Below are 16,326 nucleotides of genomic sequence, written 5' to 3' on the forward strand. Positions count from 1 at the left end.
TTTGACTTTTAAAACCATATTTCTTTTGCATTGGAGTCTTTGGGAAAAATGGGATATACTTGAGAAGATAGAAGAAAATAGTCATAATATGAAATTATTCTCTGCACTGTTAATATCATACATAATCTACTACTGTCCCTCAAGTAATGTGAGAAGTGATACCTTTTGGAAAGAAACATGTCGCGTAGCTTGATTGTAATTTATAAGCAAGGCTATATAATTTGGCATTCTGGAGCAAACTCCATTGCCCATCAAGTGTGTCCCCTCAGAGGACCTTAACACAGCAGAATGGTGTGGTCTAAGTTGGTTTTGAACGTCCATGACTGTTGTCTTTGGCTTCATGCCTCCATGGGGGAATCCACAAAGTCTTTTATGCTGCAGAGGGTATCTAGAATGCAGGTGAGAGGAGGAGGGGACCTTTCCCCCTGTCCCTGCACAGAATATAGGATGTTGGCTTGGGAATGAGCAGGCCCTAGTATGAAAGAATATCTGGCTCAGTAGACGTGTCTTCAAGGGCATTTGTGTATTAGGCTGTCACTTCCATGTTTCTTTGGCATATACTAATGGAGTTGAGAATATGTCATGTCAGCGTCAAGAATTCAGAGTCCTGATTTCCTTGCAGTAAAGTCAATCAAAAACAGAGTAGCAAAACAGCTTAATCCCTGAGAACTTCATGCTGCACTTAGTGCCCAAAAGTCTGTACGATACGTGACTCTTATTCCAGCTTATTTGTAAATCAGGAGCAATACATTTAAAGACCTTTCTAATGTAGTGCTTTATGCCTGTTGATACTTCACAGTGCCTAATCTCTTCCGTTTATCTTTTCAGCTTTCACAGCTTATAGTAAATGCAGGTGGAGTTGCTGCTGTGATTGATTGTATTGGCAGCTGCAGAGGGACTGTCAGACTGCCTGGCATCATGATGCTTGGTTATGTAGCAGCTCATTCGGAGAACCTGTCAATGGCAGTGATTGTCTCCAAGGTTAGCTATCACTTTGTCGCTTCCTGTAATTCTTCAGCGGTATTCTGAGAAAGAGATACAAATTAACATAGGCAGAGAATGTATTTTGTGACAGAATTATGTACTTGCTTTTGACGAATATTGTTTCTTGCTGTTTCTCCTAATATTGCTGCTTGCTGTGGCTGAAATTATGTGGTAACCTGATCAAAGCGTGTCTTTATGAAGTCAAACCTTTTATAAAATGTCCTGAATTAGTTTGTGAGCATCCATTTGTATTACAGCACGTGATTTTTCTGTGTTGCAATTGCATGGGTGCAGAAAATAAGTCAGTGATGAATTTCTGAGGTCTGTTTCCTCTTAAAATTAATATTTGTGGCTAAATCAAAATCCTTTTTGAAACAAGAATGTTTAATGGCACATTCTTCATGGCACTAGCATGACTGTGCTAGTACTGCTAGAGTAGTCTTGCAACAGAAATTTTCAGACTTGAAAAGACCTCTTTCTAATGTACTATGGTTTGATTCAGCGGTGCAAGTGACATTTCAAATGAGATAAGCTATAGATTTTCAGGTTTAAATAAATTCTGCTGGGCAATGATATAGAAGAGGAGAATTTGGAATATTCGCAATAGGTGAAATTAGCGCCTGACAATGTTCTGATGTGAATAATGCTAATGACAGGAGGAAGGAAGTAATTTCACTTGGCATTGTTGGCCCATTTTCACACTATGTCAGTCATTTAAAATATACTGTATGAGTGGAAACAACGAAACAATGAGAACGGAGGAACAGAAATGTCTTCTAGTAGGAATGCAAATTGAAAAATGGAAATTGCTACAACGTAACATCAATAAGTATGCAGGGAAGGTAGGAGTGATCAAAAAAATGCTGTTCTGCATTTGAAAACTAATGAAATAGGCACTTTTTCCTTGCCCTCTCTGGAGGCCTTTCTTCTCTGCTTGTGTCTCTGTCTCTGCACTTTCAGGAATGCCTAGAGTAAATACGCTCCTGCTGTTGAGTGCTTGATGTTAAGTGGGATGAATCCAGGATTAAGTTCATGAGGAAGCACCTAAGTGATAAATTTTTGAACGGTAATAATGGTTGCTACCACAACTGAATGGGAGTGCAGTGAGAGATTTCGTAGGGACCTGTGCAAACTCTCATGAAATTAAATATTTTAATGAATGATCCATGAAAGAAACCCAAATAAACCAAAAACCCATTTAAAAAAAAAATTGATTCTGGGGAAACTAAGCTTGTGGAGTGGTACATAGTGATCAGGACAGGGCTTGATAAACTGGAACCTTTTGAAAGAAATGCAAATTCTTTGAAAGAAATGCAAAGGTATGTGGCATAGCCATGTGCAGTTGCACATCTACGATATTCTGATGTAAAGTGATAGCTCCATTCCACAGTACTGTATCCTGGAAAGGATGAATTTTGAAAAATGATTTTTGGGGTCATACTGGACAAACACTTCATTGTGGTCTTTCGCTGCAGTGCAGTCATAAAAAAAAAAAAAAAGACAATTCAGTCCTTTGTGGTATTAAAGAGTGGAAGATGAAACGTTATTGGAAAAGAAAAGTTTATCTATCTTGAATATCTATCTTTAATCTATCTTTAGTACTACTGCATATAGTTCTATTGTCTGTATTTGAAAAGGATCTTCAAAAAAACCCAAAGAGTGTGCAGAAAAGACTAAAAAATGATTTATGGGACAGAGAAGAAGGTTTTCTAGTTAGAGGTTTGGTAGCCTCCCTTATCTAAAGTGGTATGAAATGATTCCTGTTGAAGCATCCTGGCATAAAATACTGGCTACTAAGTAGCTCCATAATCCAGTGGAGAAAGGCTAAAGACTGTGACCCTGAACCAGAAGAACTTCAGTAACAGCTGGATGTGAGTGAGGTATTTTCCATCTCTTGATGTCTTCAGATCAAGAATTGAAACCTTTCTGGAAGTGATTGGATGAGTCAAACGTGAACTACTGGACTCAAGAAGAGGTTGATAAGTTGAAATTTAGTGCTGTGGATAAACAAAAAAAAGACTTAATGATTGAGCCCTTCTGGTCTTAAACTGCTTTCATAGATTTATAAATACTCAAATTCTTTTATTTTTAGTCTGATAAAACTGAAGCCTTTACTCTTAGTACAGCCTGAATTGTGTCACACATTCCTTTTATCAGTTAAATTTGTGTGTTAGCTCAAACTGCCTTCTGACTTAGAACACTGAATGTGTTTGTGTCTTGCTTTAAATAGATTTATTAAAGTTTATTAAAAATTCTTGCTAGTCATGATGTTGTAAAAATGCCACCCTTAGCATGTGTTCTCTTATATTTATTTTATTTCTATATTTTTAATATTATTAGTTATATTAATTACTTAATATAAAAGATATTAAATCATTTTATTCTATATATTTAGAAGAAGAGTGTAAATAAAGAAACACTTTCTAACAATCTGTATCAGTTTCAAGTTGTCCTTCCCTGGTATAGATTTGTAAAGGTTGCACTTTTGATTAATGCTACAGGGAATACCACCACTGTGTGCCTGCTTGATAGAAGAACATGAAGATCATATTAAGGCAGCAGCTGCGTGGGCCTTGGGACAGGTTGGAAGACACACTCCTGAGCATGCACGTGCCATTGCAGTAGCAAACGTGCTACCCACACTGCTTGCTATGTATATGGACACACACAGTTCAGAAGATCTTCAAATGAAAGCAAGTATATTTGTAGCATCTGCAGTATGAGATATTTATTGTAACCAACAGGTAGAAGTGCTTAAAACTACTAAATGGTATGTGCTTTTATTGATGTTCACTGAGTCACAGATTTCCTGGGTGTAGGGTGTCTGAAGGCTGTGTGACATTTGTTAGGACTGGCTGGTCCTAATGGGTGTGCATATGGTACATACCAAATCATATGGTGCAGCCACAGCAATCTAGTTCGTTATTTTCTTCCCAGCTTAGAACAGGGTTGCACACACCCATAAATACTATAATTTCTTGTGAGCAACTGATTTCTAATTTTTTTTTTTTTAAATTTTTGGAAGTATAAGCGCTCGTACAAAATATTACAGTCCTTGTAGTAAATTCTCTTACATTTTTATTATTATAATAAAACTGTAACAAATACTCAAAGCCCTGCTCTTGAAAACATGCAGCTGTTCATGTTTAGGGCCTTCCTTGTGTGGGAGCTAGTAGAGTTGCAGTTTGTTAAAATGTGTTTTTGGGTCACGGTAAGTGAACCAACTGAAGAGTACGATAGGACAGGATATGGTCTCCCATGTTGTACCATATCATACCACTGAAGTATAATGTTCCAGATCTGTAAAGTAACTTTTGTATAGCCATTTTCAGTGGTCACCAAAATCAAGGCCTAATCAGCTGTACCTATAATCCTACCCAAGAAGGTCATCACTGCTTGTAGCAGTCAACATTGAGACTGTTTTCAACAGCTAAGCACTGATGTACAACTGTTTCACTCTCTCTTTCCCTCCCTGCCTGGACAGTAATGCGCTTTACTATCCCAGACCAGCACAGTCTCCTAGTAAGCCACTTCTAAAATACAACCTTTTAAAATGTATTTTGATTTAGCTTTCTTATTATATTATGGTACTTCAATTTACTTAAAGGGTCTACTCCTGCTTCCATTGTTGTCAAAGGAAAATTGCCATTATTTTGACCATAGGTAACATAATAAGAATATGATGCACTGTAGGTTTTGAAGTTTAATAAACCTAAGTAGAAAATTGATTACTCATTAGGTGACCTGATAGATGTCATAGTTTTTATTCAGAAAATGCTCTTTCTGAATGCAGAATTCTGATCAATTTGCTTTTTTGCTCAGACTTCAGTGATAGATAACATGAATTTGTGTTGTTTTCATTGATGTCTTACTAGAGAAATTTTATTTTGCATTTCAATAGACTAAAAAAGCCTTAAAGAGCATCCTTCAGAAATGCACCTATCTTCCAGCACTTGAACCATTGCTGCATGATGCCCCTCCCAATATTATGAAACATATTGTTGGGCAGTTTAGTAAGGTAAGAAAAGGCTCTGCTTGATGAGTAATATGTTAATTATTTTCCATTTAGCAAGGAAGCTGTCTTTCCAAAGATGAGACCTCTCTAAAGGTCTCAGTTGTTTTCTCAGGTTCCTCCAACATTCCCTGCAGAAGCTTTCTGGAGCGTCATGTTCTTTTGTTTGATAAAGCTGGATACTGTTTCATCTGGAACCTGCCGTAATTCATCCTAAGACTGGGAACACAGTTGCTTATAAGCAAGGTGTTTTTTTCTTCCTTGCCTCTTGAGATTGAGTGGAATATTAACTCACGTGCAAATATTTTCACTGAGTCAATGTATCACATAAATCCCAGCCGCATCTGTTTTAGATAAAGTACAGGCTGTCTGTACAGGAGTGACTTAAGTTAGGTATTTTACAGTAGAGTATAAAGGCTTCACCACTTTTATCCTCATTAATTTTCAGTCTCAATTAAGTAAATGTAAAAATCCAAAATCTTTTCTCATCCCGCTCAAAATTTGAAAGTGTTGTTAATTACATTGTTGATTTGAGCGCAGCATGTAAAAAGTGGTACAGTTTAATCAAAATACTGCAAATTATTTAAGTAATTGCTTACTAATCAGGAAATTTCTGGTGTCTGCAATGTTCACCAGCTGTTGGGAATCCTGCTAAACTGCAGACTGTCTTTTATGTAATACTCTGCAGTGTAATCTGTTGGCAGGGGGTACCAGGCTCTCTCGGTGAGATGTTCTTCTGGAAATGGCCAAGTAAAACACGCTTGGTACTCAGTTCTGATTATCACAGATCTTGAAGCAGTACGGTTTGTAGTGCAGATTCCTAAGTACGTTGCCATGCTTAGGTTTGTCCTGTCTTCTTGCTAAGTCTGTACACAGATTGGAGGTTTGCACAGAATCCAGTGCCTTTTGCTTCTGTGTGCTGACTGGAGCTATTAATGAGCTGAGTGCATAGTAACTGATTACCCAGTGTATAGATTTGAATGTTGTTTGCTGTTGAAATTATTTTGGTCCCTTCATATCAGCTGATGTTTTGGTTCGTTTTTCTTCTTCTCCTACATTGTATTAAACGAACTATGTCTAGCATTTGCCCTTCTGAAGTATACATTTAAAAATAAGTTCTCTGTGGTAAAAGCATTTTTCTCTCCTGTACCATAGCTTGGGAATTTCCTATTCTTAGCCCTGTGGAGTATTACTTATGTAGCCTTATTTATAGCACAGTAAAAGCCTTCTTTCTGAGCTGTGCTTCAGAGTGGGATGCTATCTGTTCTTGGTGCTGGACTGTGGCATTTTAGCGTGATTGTTTTCAGGGTCTGTGCAATTCTGTGCTGTCTCAGTTTAGACTGGGGGAAGGGACTATGTTTCAGAGGTGCTGTCTGTGTTTAGGGCCTCTTTCAAGAGAGTTTTCTGCTGTCGTATCCAGCCTGGAGTCACAGCATGGAGAAGGAAGGCAGGGAAAGGTCCATATCCTGTATCTTTTCTAGTTCCTCCATGGCAGTTCTTGTTGTGGGAGATACATGGAAACAGCCCTCTTTTCAGTTCCCACAATGAAACGATCACAGTTGTTCCTGACCATTCTATGGAGCATATAACAGGGAGAAGTCTCTATGCTCTCCTGGTGTTTTTCACCTGTCTATTGATTTTGTACAGCCTAGAGGGACCAGAGAAATGGAGGCTGTTTGTTTATATGCATAGCAGAAATCTCATCCTTCTTTTCCTTCACCCTTTTAGGCAATCTCTTCCTACTTCGAGGCTCTTGTTTTACACTGAGATACAGTCAAATTTGTGGCTTGATTTGTCTGCCCGGTGTGAAGGCTTACAAAATGCTTTTTGCCCCCATAGTATGTAACTCTCAGAGTTGGTTTTAAACCAGTCTGGTTTTGTTGTAGATGTAGCTGACATCTTGCATTATCCTTCTCTCTTCCCTGCCACCCGCACCCTTTTTTTTTTTTTTTTTTTTTCTTTTTAATATTATTGCAGCCCTGTGGGCCTATGGACTACATGCTGTCATTCTCCCTTGCCTAGCCCAGCCCCCACCTCCCTCCCTCCCATCCTCTGGACAGAGCTGCATATTGGCATCACTCGGGGAGCGCAGAATGTATTGTGTGATCATTTCTGCTTCTCATCCCCTTTGGCTGCACAAACTTCACATTTTTGCTCTGTGTGTGTGTGTGTGTTTGTAAAAGGCTTCCATGGCTACACAGTGTGTTGCAGGATTTTAATATCTAGGAATTTAGTAGTAGCATGTAATGCTTCAAGGCTGCATTGTTCACTTGCAACAATTCTCAGAATTGTTTTCATGCACTAATCTATACTAGATCATTATAATGATATAAAATTCTGCTCTGCAATTAAACTGTGGGAATTGACATAAAAGACCTGAATAACTTGGTTTAAGTGGAACAGATGCTGTTGCTATTCCATGTTAGTGTTCTGTTTTTATTATCTATTTAAATCTCCACAATCTTACTGTCTCTGTAGGAATAACTCAAGAAATATTATTTATATAAAGATAAATATTCAATTCATTATTTTTATATAGTTTATACTTATATTAAAGTACATGTTAAATTATGTTATAACCACAGAGGGCTGGTTTGTGATTTTTTTTTCCTGTACAATTGGGTGTTAAAATACAGTAGACATTACAGATGTTGTACCTCTGATGTTCCATTTTATCTGTCCTCTGAATTAAAACCAGATAACCAATATTTGAGCCTAGTAGCATAGAGATTCCTTTTAAAAGAAAATACTCTTTTTTTTTTTTTTTTTAATGTACTTTTCTGTGTGTAGGTGTTACCACATGACAGTAAAGCACGTCGTCTCTTTGTAACAACTGGTGGACTTAAAAAGGTTCAAGAAATAAAAGCAGAACCTGGGTCGCTTCTTCAGGAATATATCAATACTATTAACAATTGCTATCCAGAGGAAATAGTAAGGTAGGGAAAATGAAATTTAAAAAATTCACACAACATTGTTAGATTTTTTTTTTTCCCACAGGAACGACACAAAGCAAGGATTTAAAATATTAATTCAACTTCCACATGAATTTAATTTTTAATAAAACAGCATAACATTTGGTTAACTGCCCCAATGGTAACACAACCGCTAGACACATACTTTTGAACACTTTCTCTTTTCTGATTGTTTCTGGAATCAAATTTCTTTGTCTGTAAACAAAGCCCAAATAATCAGGCTCTTGCTGGAAACTGGGAAGACAAGTCAGTCCTGCTCTACCCAGGCAGACTCTGAGGCTTCAGCACAACCGCTCTCATATTAATGAATGTCTGTGGGAAGTTTAGTTTATCTAGGTAACTTATTTATGGATTACTCGGTCTCCAAAATACAGGTATTGGTGAATCTTTGGTTGCATCCTTGACTTCCCTAAGAGCTTGTCTGAGCTAGTGTATTCAGAGGCTCCTTTGAAACTTCCTCTGATGTACAGAGGGTCCAGAGGCTCTTCTGCACAGTTGCTCTGCCCACAGCTGCCCTTCCTCCCCCAGCCTCATCATGAGGCTTAAGTGTTATATAAAAGGACCATACACCAGCTGTCTGCACCAAGTTGAACTTTGCCCTTAATGAATACAGAAACACTGTTAAATAGCTTACAGTCAAAATGTCACCATCCTAAATTGTAATAATGAGAGAAATGCCCTCCTAGATTCTAGATATCCATTTACCAGTCCTTCACTCCATCAACACATCAAAAGAATGTTGTACTCGTGCACTCCCTCTACAGGCTCTGAAAATCCACATCATCAATTTTAATTATAGCAACAGAGTTCTTCGGCTAATAGTAGCTACAAACTGTCTCATGCAAAATGGAGCCCTGTTTGTCTCTGCAAGGAAAAGCCAGTGGCTGTCAAATGAGTAAAAGCAAAATCATAAAGAAACTTTATTCTGCAGCTGATACTTCAGAGGGAAAGAGGACATTTGCTTAAGCTTCTCTGGATATAATTAATGTTCCTTTGTTACAGCTTCTTCTTCCCCCCCCCCCCCCCCCCCCAATGTAAATGAAACAACGTTACTCATGTAGGCTGGGATGTAATAAAGAAAAGGGCCCCTTCCAGCATCTCCTGCGCTTGCCTCTTTGTGCTACTGCCTGATGTTGGTTGTGCTGCCTGAGGCACAGCTGCTATAATAGACTCCAGCTCTGGGTTTGTCCTGGAGACCTGTTATTTTAGGCTGTTTGCAGACTGTGTATAATTGAAAAGTTAGCTTTACAATCAGGACACTAATACGTGTTTTAAAAAGAGTTACATTATGCAGAAATCATCCAGAAGATGAAAATCAACAAGGTAAATGGATCTTCCTTCAATGTGAAAACATTGGGGATTTCTACTTGAATACATTTTAGGCATGTGTTACGTGGAAGTGTGTTCCCCTCTCTTTATAGTTAAAGCTTCCAGGGCTCAGAGATGGCAATTTACATGGCTGCAAACCCAGAAATGTACTGAGATATATGTTTTGAAAATAGCACAGTAATGAATTTCAGATACTCTTAACCTGGAAAACAAGAACTAAGTGCAGCTTTGGTGATGCTTGCATTTTGGAAGCATGTAGTTGGTCCATTGTGGAAAACCAGCTGAATGACAGCAGGACAATAATGGCACCATGGAGTCCTACTCTAATGAAAACCTACTGGATAATCTCCATCCTTGAGTTGGCATTAGAGAGAGAAGGTCATTGTGATAATTTTTTTTTGTTCCAGAATCAATGTCTCTCGCATTGATGCAGACTTCGCATTAGCTTTGGGGTGCATGCTTATGTTTGACGAACAGCAGTAGACTATTGTCGTCTGGCAGCCTATGGTTCTGTGTAAACTCATGCTTTTTTATTAAAGGCCATAATTTCAAAAGAAGTTAACATCTACATTTCTCAGTAAAGACAATGCTTATGGCTGCTGAACCTGTCTAAAAACTAGCCACTTACCTACGTGCCCTAAAAGAAACCAAACATATTTTTGAAAACCTGACTTCCAAGTGTAAATGATAATGTAAGTTGAAAAGCAGGCTCTTAAAACATTGCAGGGGAATAACTGTGTAATTCCTTGACCAGTGTTTAATGCTAGGATTTTTTCCTGATCAATAGAAATAAGAATAGTGTTTCTTTACTTAGCACAGAACATGCCTTGTAGTCTAATGCACAAACAAAATGTTTCTTTTTCAGGTATTATTCCCCTGGATATTCCGAGATACTTCTGGAAAGAGTGGAGAATTACCATCCAGTTTTATAAACTTCAGGTTTTTTATTAGAGCTGTATTTCACATTTATGCCTTTATGACTGTAATACAAATACAGCTGTTGAAACTCTTGTTTGATTCTGAAATCTCCTTCTACTGTTTGAACTACTGAAAGAGCTCAGCACTTCCAGCAGGCTATATTTTGTTCTTCATAAACTTCTTTATTGCTAAGTTTTTGTTCCTTTTTTGTTTTTCTCTAACATTACTGTGAGATATTGTAGCATATATGAATGGAATTTCATGCAGCAGTGATGATTTATCACAGAAGCTTTTTTAGAATCAGTCATTTCCTTTTCCTTCCACAAGAAAGGTTTGTTGTTATCTCATTCAAATTTTAGCCTTCTCAGTACTGTAACCATTTTCCCCTTTTGCCTTTGCATATTGTTTAGAGCTTCCCAAGCTTGATGGGGGGGGGAAAAGCCGGCCCCTGTGCTTTTTCTAATTATGGAATCCATTCTGCCCTGAGATATCTCCTACTGCTACCTTTCAGAAAGTAGTCATGTGATATTTGGGTCTCCAAACATGTTAGTAGCTGCTAAATAAAGAAATAATCAATCTGATGATGATAAAAGGGCTGAATTCTGCATGATATGATAGTGTGGAGGTCCTGGCATCGTAGAGAAAACATCTGCAAAAGTCCTTCTAATTAAGGCAGGATTCACTGTAGAGGTAGGGAGCAATACACTGGTGTATGCTTCGTTGTTCCTCTTCGAAAGGACAGAGTGAATGTAGAACTTCCACAGGCACAAAGGAAAGGACCCTGGGAGGTTCAGCTCTGCTTGGGTCAGCAGCAAATTTGTGCAGCTCAGAAAAGCGGAAAATTGCTTGGCTGTTAGGAACACTGTTAGCAAAGTTCTGAGCATATTCACAGGAAACCTGAGGGTACTTGAGTCTCACTAATTTGAGTGATGGGACTAAGGCTTCTCGGTACTTGTTCTTCAAGAGCTGAAATTGCTGCAGAATTGAGTTGAAACACGCTTGGAACTTAGTCTTGAAGTTGCAGATCACATCAACATGGAGGTTATTTGAGGTATAAGCTCTAGCCTGTCTGTAGAACATCCTGGAAATATTTCTGCCTTCTTATGTAGAGTGAAGAGACTTTAACATTCTGCTTCCTCCTCTGGGGTACTGTAGCAGCAGGGAGCAGCATACAACCCTTTAGTATTCCCTGATATGTAACTGTCACTTACCATTTTTAGTTCTAACAATTTTTCTTTTCCTCATGTGCAGCAGTTTTTTGTGTTTGTGTTTTTGTTTGGTGTGGGGTTTTTTGTTTGTTTTGTTTTGTTTTCCCAAAGAGTAATAAACAGTGTTTCTGGAATGGGATGTTGAAATACTGGCAGCCACAAGGAAAGACAATATTTGAAAATCCCCGCAGGAGAGAAACTTGTCTACATTCTTAAACATATTAACTGAATGAGTTTATAAAACAGGGACAGTTTCTTCTATTACTTGTAAAACAGGAGCGAAGACTTATTGCAGTTGGAAAGGATTTAGAGTGGCTTTTCTCTGCCAAATTTCAAATGACTTTTCTTTTATTCTTGTCAACATATTTTTCAACAGTTCACAAAAACATTGATGGGCTATCTTGTGTTAAGGTTTAATTCTACAGAGAGCTGTGTTCCTGCTGCGAGGTATTTGGTGGGCTCAGACTCTGCTCTTCAGGAGGAGCAAGGGATGCACAGTACCTTGCTGCCTGGAGCCTAACTGCGATGGGAGCTGTTGGTGTCATGAATGCTAGTATAGAAACTGCACCAGCTGGGTTCTATCCTTAGCCCACATCAGAGTGAAAAGTCTTGGAACTGACTAGCTTCTATGAAATGCGTTTTTGGTTTTGGTGTTTCTGTATTGTATTCTGACATTATTAATGCTAGGACACTAGTGGAAAAACATTAGTCTATTAAAAAGATTGTTGTAATACTCAGTAATTTTCTCACATGCATTATGGATATTTAAAAATCAAATATTTTACAGACCCTAAAAGAAAATGTAATGGAAGGTCTTTCAGACAGTCTTGTAGGTTTGGAAGCCTTTATTTTCCCCAGCGGAACAGAAATGGTGCAGAGGGCTGAATTCAGTTGCAGTGCAGATGGGAGGCAGGGTAGGCATGGAGCTGTGTACCCATAGCTGCATCATGTGCTTGGGGGCACACCCGTACCACACAATGCTAATGTATATGTTTTGTGCAGAGAGAGCAAAGAGGCTTCAGTCCCCTGACAAATGTGCTCCTGCTGTGTCACACTGTGCTACACTGTAAGGATTCCACAGGGTTAAACTTCAATGCCTAAACAATTTGTTCACAGTCTTTTCACAGGCTTTTTCTGATTCCTGACAAAGGAAATGATTGCACAAGGCAAACCTTCAAAGCGATCTGATTGTGCAGAGCACAATCTAAATCAGACCTAGCATAAATACTTCTTTACACCAGCTAGGCAGTTCTGTCCTAGGCCAGTGGCTGTTTGGCCTCTTGTCACAGGACTCTCCTGGACGATGCCTTGTCCCACTAGGCTGTGGCAGTGCAAAGTCCTCTCCCACATGCAGTGAGACCCCCTCAGCTCTCCTTCGCTGGAAGGCTGCTTCCCTGCAGTGTACATATGCCTTGTGGCTGGAGGCTTCCCTGGAGTTACGTGTCTGCACAAGGCAGATCTAGCCCTTCACAGCAGAATTACTGCTAATTTGTATTTTAGACTTACATTACTCTACGGCAAGAGTTGCTTTTTTCCTGTAGTGTTTCACAAGCTCTGATGTACAGCGTTTCTATTCCATCCTCTCACTTGGCTTAAGTCATCATCTAAAACTATATTAATGGTTGTAATTGGTACTCTGGCAGGCTTCAAGTGTGTATTGTTTGTCTCCATTTCATAGAATAAAATGTAGATTTGCATTTTAATTCATTGTGTAAATGCTGTTTTCATGCTAGTTTGTGACTGTGATGCTAGAGAAGATGCACAGACTCATTTTGCAGCTTGAGCCTAACACCACCTTTGGATGTTTGTCTCAACTTACCACTCAACAGTGCCTACTTCTGAGCTTAGGACATAGAAGCATTTCAAGTGAGAGTCCCTCTCACAGAGGTGGTTTATTAAGACACACAAAGAAAATTAAGCCAGTGCTTTGGCAGAAATAAATGTAAGCAGAGAAAGCCCTTAAATCATTTTGCCAGTTCCTTTGACTGCAGCATTGGGACCTTTCAACCCAAGTCTTTAAAGATCTTCTCTGGGGGCCCGAACCATGATTTTTGTCTACATTACTACAGCTATTATTACATCTACAGATGTAAACCAGGACCTTGAAAGAACATGTGGATGTGTAAAACTTTACCATATTTCATTCAGTGGATGGATTAGCTGACCTACAAAAGCTCCATTCTTTATCTGAATGACTGGAAACCAAGAGGATCTGAAAAGGGGAAATTCAAGGAGTTCTACTCTTATGCATGTAATATGTTCTGCATTTCCAGAGGGGTTTACCAAGGGGTTGCTTTGTCTCATCTGAAGTGATCAATCTGCTGGAGATCTGCATCTTAACAAACAAATGAACAAAAAGTTGAAGGAGCTGAATGGAACTGGTGAAGGAAGAAATGAATCTCATTTTGTGAAGTAAAGCATAAAGTTACTGTAATTAGGAAGTGGATGGAGTGTGGGTAGATCCTCAGTGTTCTTGATTTGGTCTAGGGGGTTGTGAATTACCTTGGCCGAGAGAGTTTTAGGCATGGAGGATGATGTGGGGCAGCCTTCAGCTTCTGATGTAAAACAGAGTCTTCTGATTCTGGGCATGTAGGTGTGGCTGACTATTGTCCCTTCAGGTGAGGAATCTGTGACAGCATGCTTGCCTCAGTATCTTCCCTAATGCCTGCTTTGTGTCCAGCGTCTTGGTTGTTAGAGTTACAGATCTCACTATGTGACCAGAGTAGAAGGGAAATATGGAGTAGCCCTACATTGCAAAGCCAGTGGTTCCACTTCTTGCACTGACATAGGATTGCGTTTATGGTCTTGGGTAATTTTTACACTTCCCTGTGTATCATCATCTTCAGCTGTGAAGTATCTGTTATACTCCTTCGTTAACTTGCAGAAGTGCAAGGAAAATTAAATTCATATGAGAGGTCGATGCAGCGGAACTTAAGTTCTTTATAACTAATACCATATTCAGAAAGGAATATTGTTCAAGAGCCTACAAAAATTTACCTAAGAAATCTTCGAGACGCTGATTTTTAGAATTTGAGTTGAACTACAAGCCAGTGGATTTTGTGAGTTTCCTCATCTGACACAATTGGAAGGGATCTTGGAGAAAGAGGAAATTACAGTGTCTCTCATGACTATACTAAAACTATTGATATCATTTTTGTATAAGACAACTGTTAATATTGATGCTACTATGCTGTATTCTGCATTCAGCTCTATAATTTAGCTAGTGAAAATACTAATTACATTATTACCACTGTACTGTGTTTCTAGATACTGCAAGAAAGACTGAATTAGAAAATACCTAGAAGCAACACTAATGCACGTTTTGATGATGTGAGTGCCTTTTAAACCAGGAAGTGGTGTTGTGCTGCCTTTCACAAGAAGCTACTCTTACTTGGGTTAAGCACATTTTGTAGGTGTTTGTTTCCCTCCCACCCAGCGGTTCGATCGTGAGGCTCGCTGAGTGCTCAGTGAAGCGCTGAAGACCATGATCTGCTGTCTACAGCAGGAACTGGTTGAGTTCACTCTCATGCATCAGCAAGCTATGGAGAGGAACAATGCGAGTGTGCTAGTGTCATCATCTTAACAGATTTCGACAGAGATTTTGAAGGCTTGCTTTTTCTTCATAAAAATATGCTTGTTCCTACCTCCGAATTGAGTTAAGGAATAGTTACCCAGATTAACTAGCTGTTCTGTGTTTTGTTCATTTTTTAACAAAAATTAAATTTTGAGGGGGAGGGAAAAGTGTGTTAATGTCTTTCTTTAAAACAAAGTTCTTGATTATTTTATGTGTCAACATTAGCAACAAACCTCTTTGTAATCTGACAAGATCTGTGCCCTTTGCTCTCAAGGAAAGTTTTGTCTTCCCTGATACATACTGGTGATGTTTTATTCCTGTTGTCCTATTTATAATTGGTTCTGATGGCCTGTGTACATGTCCACCTTTCAATATTAGGTCAGTGTTAAAGCTATTATCAACCTAAAAGGTTGGATTACTACCACGATTCAGCCTTTGTTGCCCCACAATGCTATAAATTATATTATGATCTATTGTTAATAATATGCAACATAGAGGTCTGATGGAATTGTGTTAATGAGAATGCTGAAGCTTCATTGACTTGCAATATCATTAGAGCTCTGAGGCAGGTTTATAGCCTTGTGCAAAGTATATTTGTGTTGATTTAGACACAGTATTTATTTGGTCACACCCAGCCAAATGTTTCCTTACTAAATTAAAATAAATGCTGGTTAGTTCAATGAGCTACAAAGATATATAGTGTAATTTCAGGTTCTCAAGACTGAGAAAATAAGCTCCAACAATGGAAATCGGTAGAGGATCAGAAATGATGGATATACTAGAGTGATTATGAACAAAGAAGGAAGGGAGTTCACCAAGTTGAGTGAAGTTAATTTTTTATGACTCAAGCAAACATATGAAATTTGGAAAGAACAGCTCCCATTTGTAGTCTGCTCTGATCTTTTTGTAACCCCTCCCTGCATATGCATGCATACACACTCGCAAGCATGGTCAACCAAATCTAATAGTAATGATTGCTGTCTTTGCTTTTGCAAGACTTGCCTCTGTAAAGCATCTTAGTGGCTGGAGGAGAGCAGGTCATTGGCAGGTCCTCCATGTACTAATGCCAGCTTTGTGGTACTAATTAACTTGAAGGTCAGCAGCATCCACCTGAATTCCATTGCAGTGAGAATCAGGCACTGGATCTGCATCACCTGTACTCCTTTGTGCTCTGAACAGCTCTGCTCCTTGCTGGAAACAAAGCAGAAGTGATAAAATTACTTCCTTTTTTCTTCCTCAATAGTGCTTCAAATGAGGCAATGATAGGAAAAGCTTTCTAGAGTTTTTGGGGAATAGCTCATGCTCTGTGTGGGAGACTGGATCCCCAGG

General features: G+C 38.8%; 1 protein-coding gene across 1 annotated transcript in view; it reads left to right on the forward strand.

Annotated features, from left to right (window-relative positions):
- Positions 1–10,229, forward strand: part of SPAG6 (sperm associated antigen 6) — a 33,687-nt gene extending 23,458 nt beyond the window's left edge. The window contains exons 7-11 of the mRNA XM_086466754.1: positions 829–981; positions 3,486–3,677; positions 4,886–5,002; positions 7,787–7,932; positions 10,163–10,229. Of these exons, the coding sequence (XP_086322880.1) occupies positions 829–981; positions 3,486–3,677; positions 4,886–5,002; positions 7,787–7,932; positions 10,163–10,229 (675 nt within the window). The remainder of the gene's footprint in view (positions 1–828; positions 982–3,485; positions 3,678–4,885; positions 5,003–7,786; positions 7,933–10,162) is intronic.
- The last annotated feature ends 6,097 nt before the right edge of the window (positions 10,230–16,326 follow it).

Source organism: Leptosomus discolor, chromosome 6 (genome assembly GCF_034619465.1).
Source record: "Leptosomus discolor isolate bLepDis1 chromosome 6, bLepDis1.hap2, whole genome shotgun sequence".
NCBI classification, from domain to species: domain Eukaryota; kingdom Metazoa; phylum Chordata; class Aves; order Leptosomiformes; family Leptosomidae; genus Leptosomus; species Leptosomus discolor.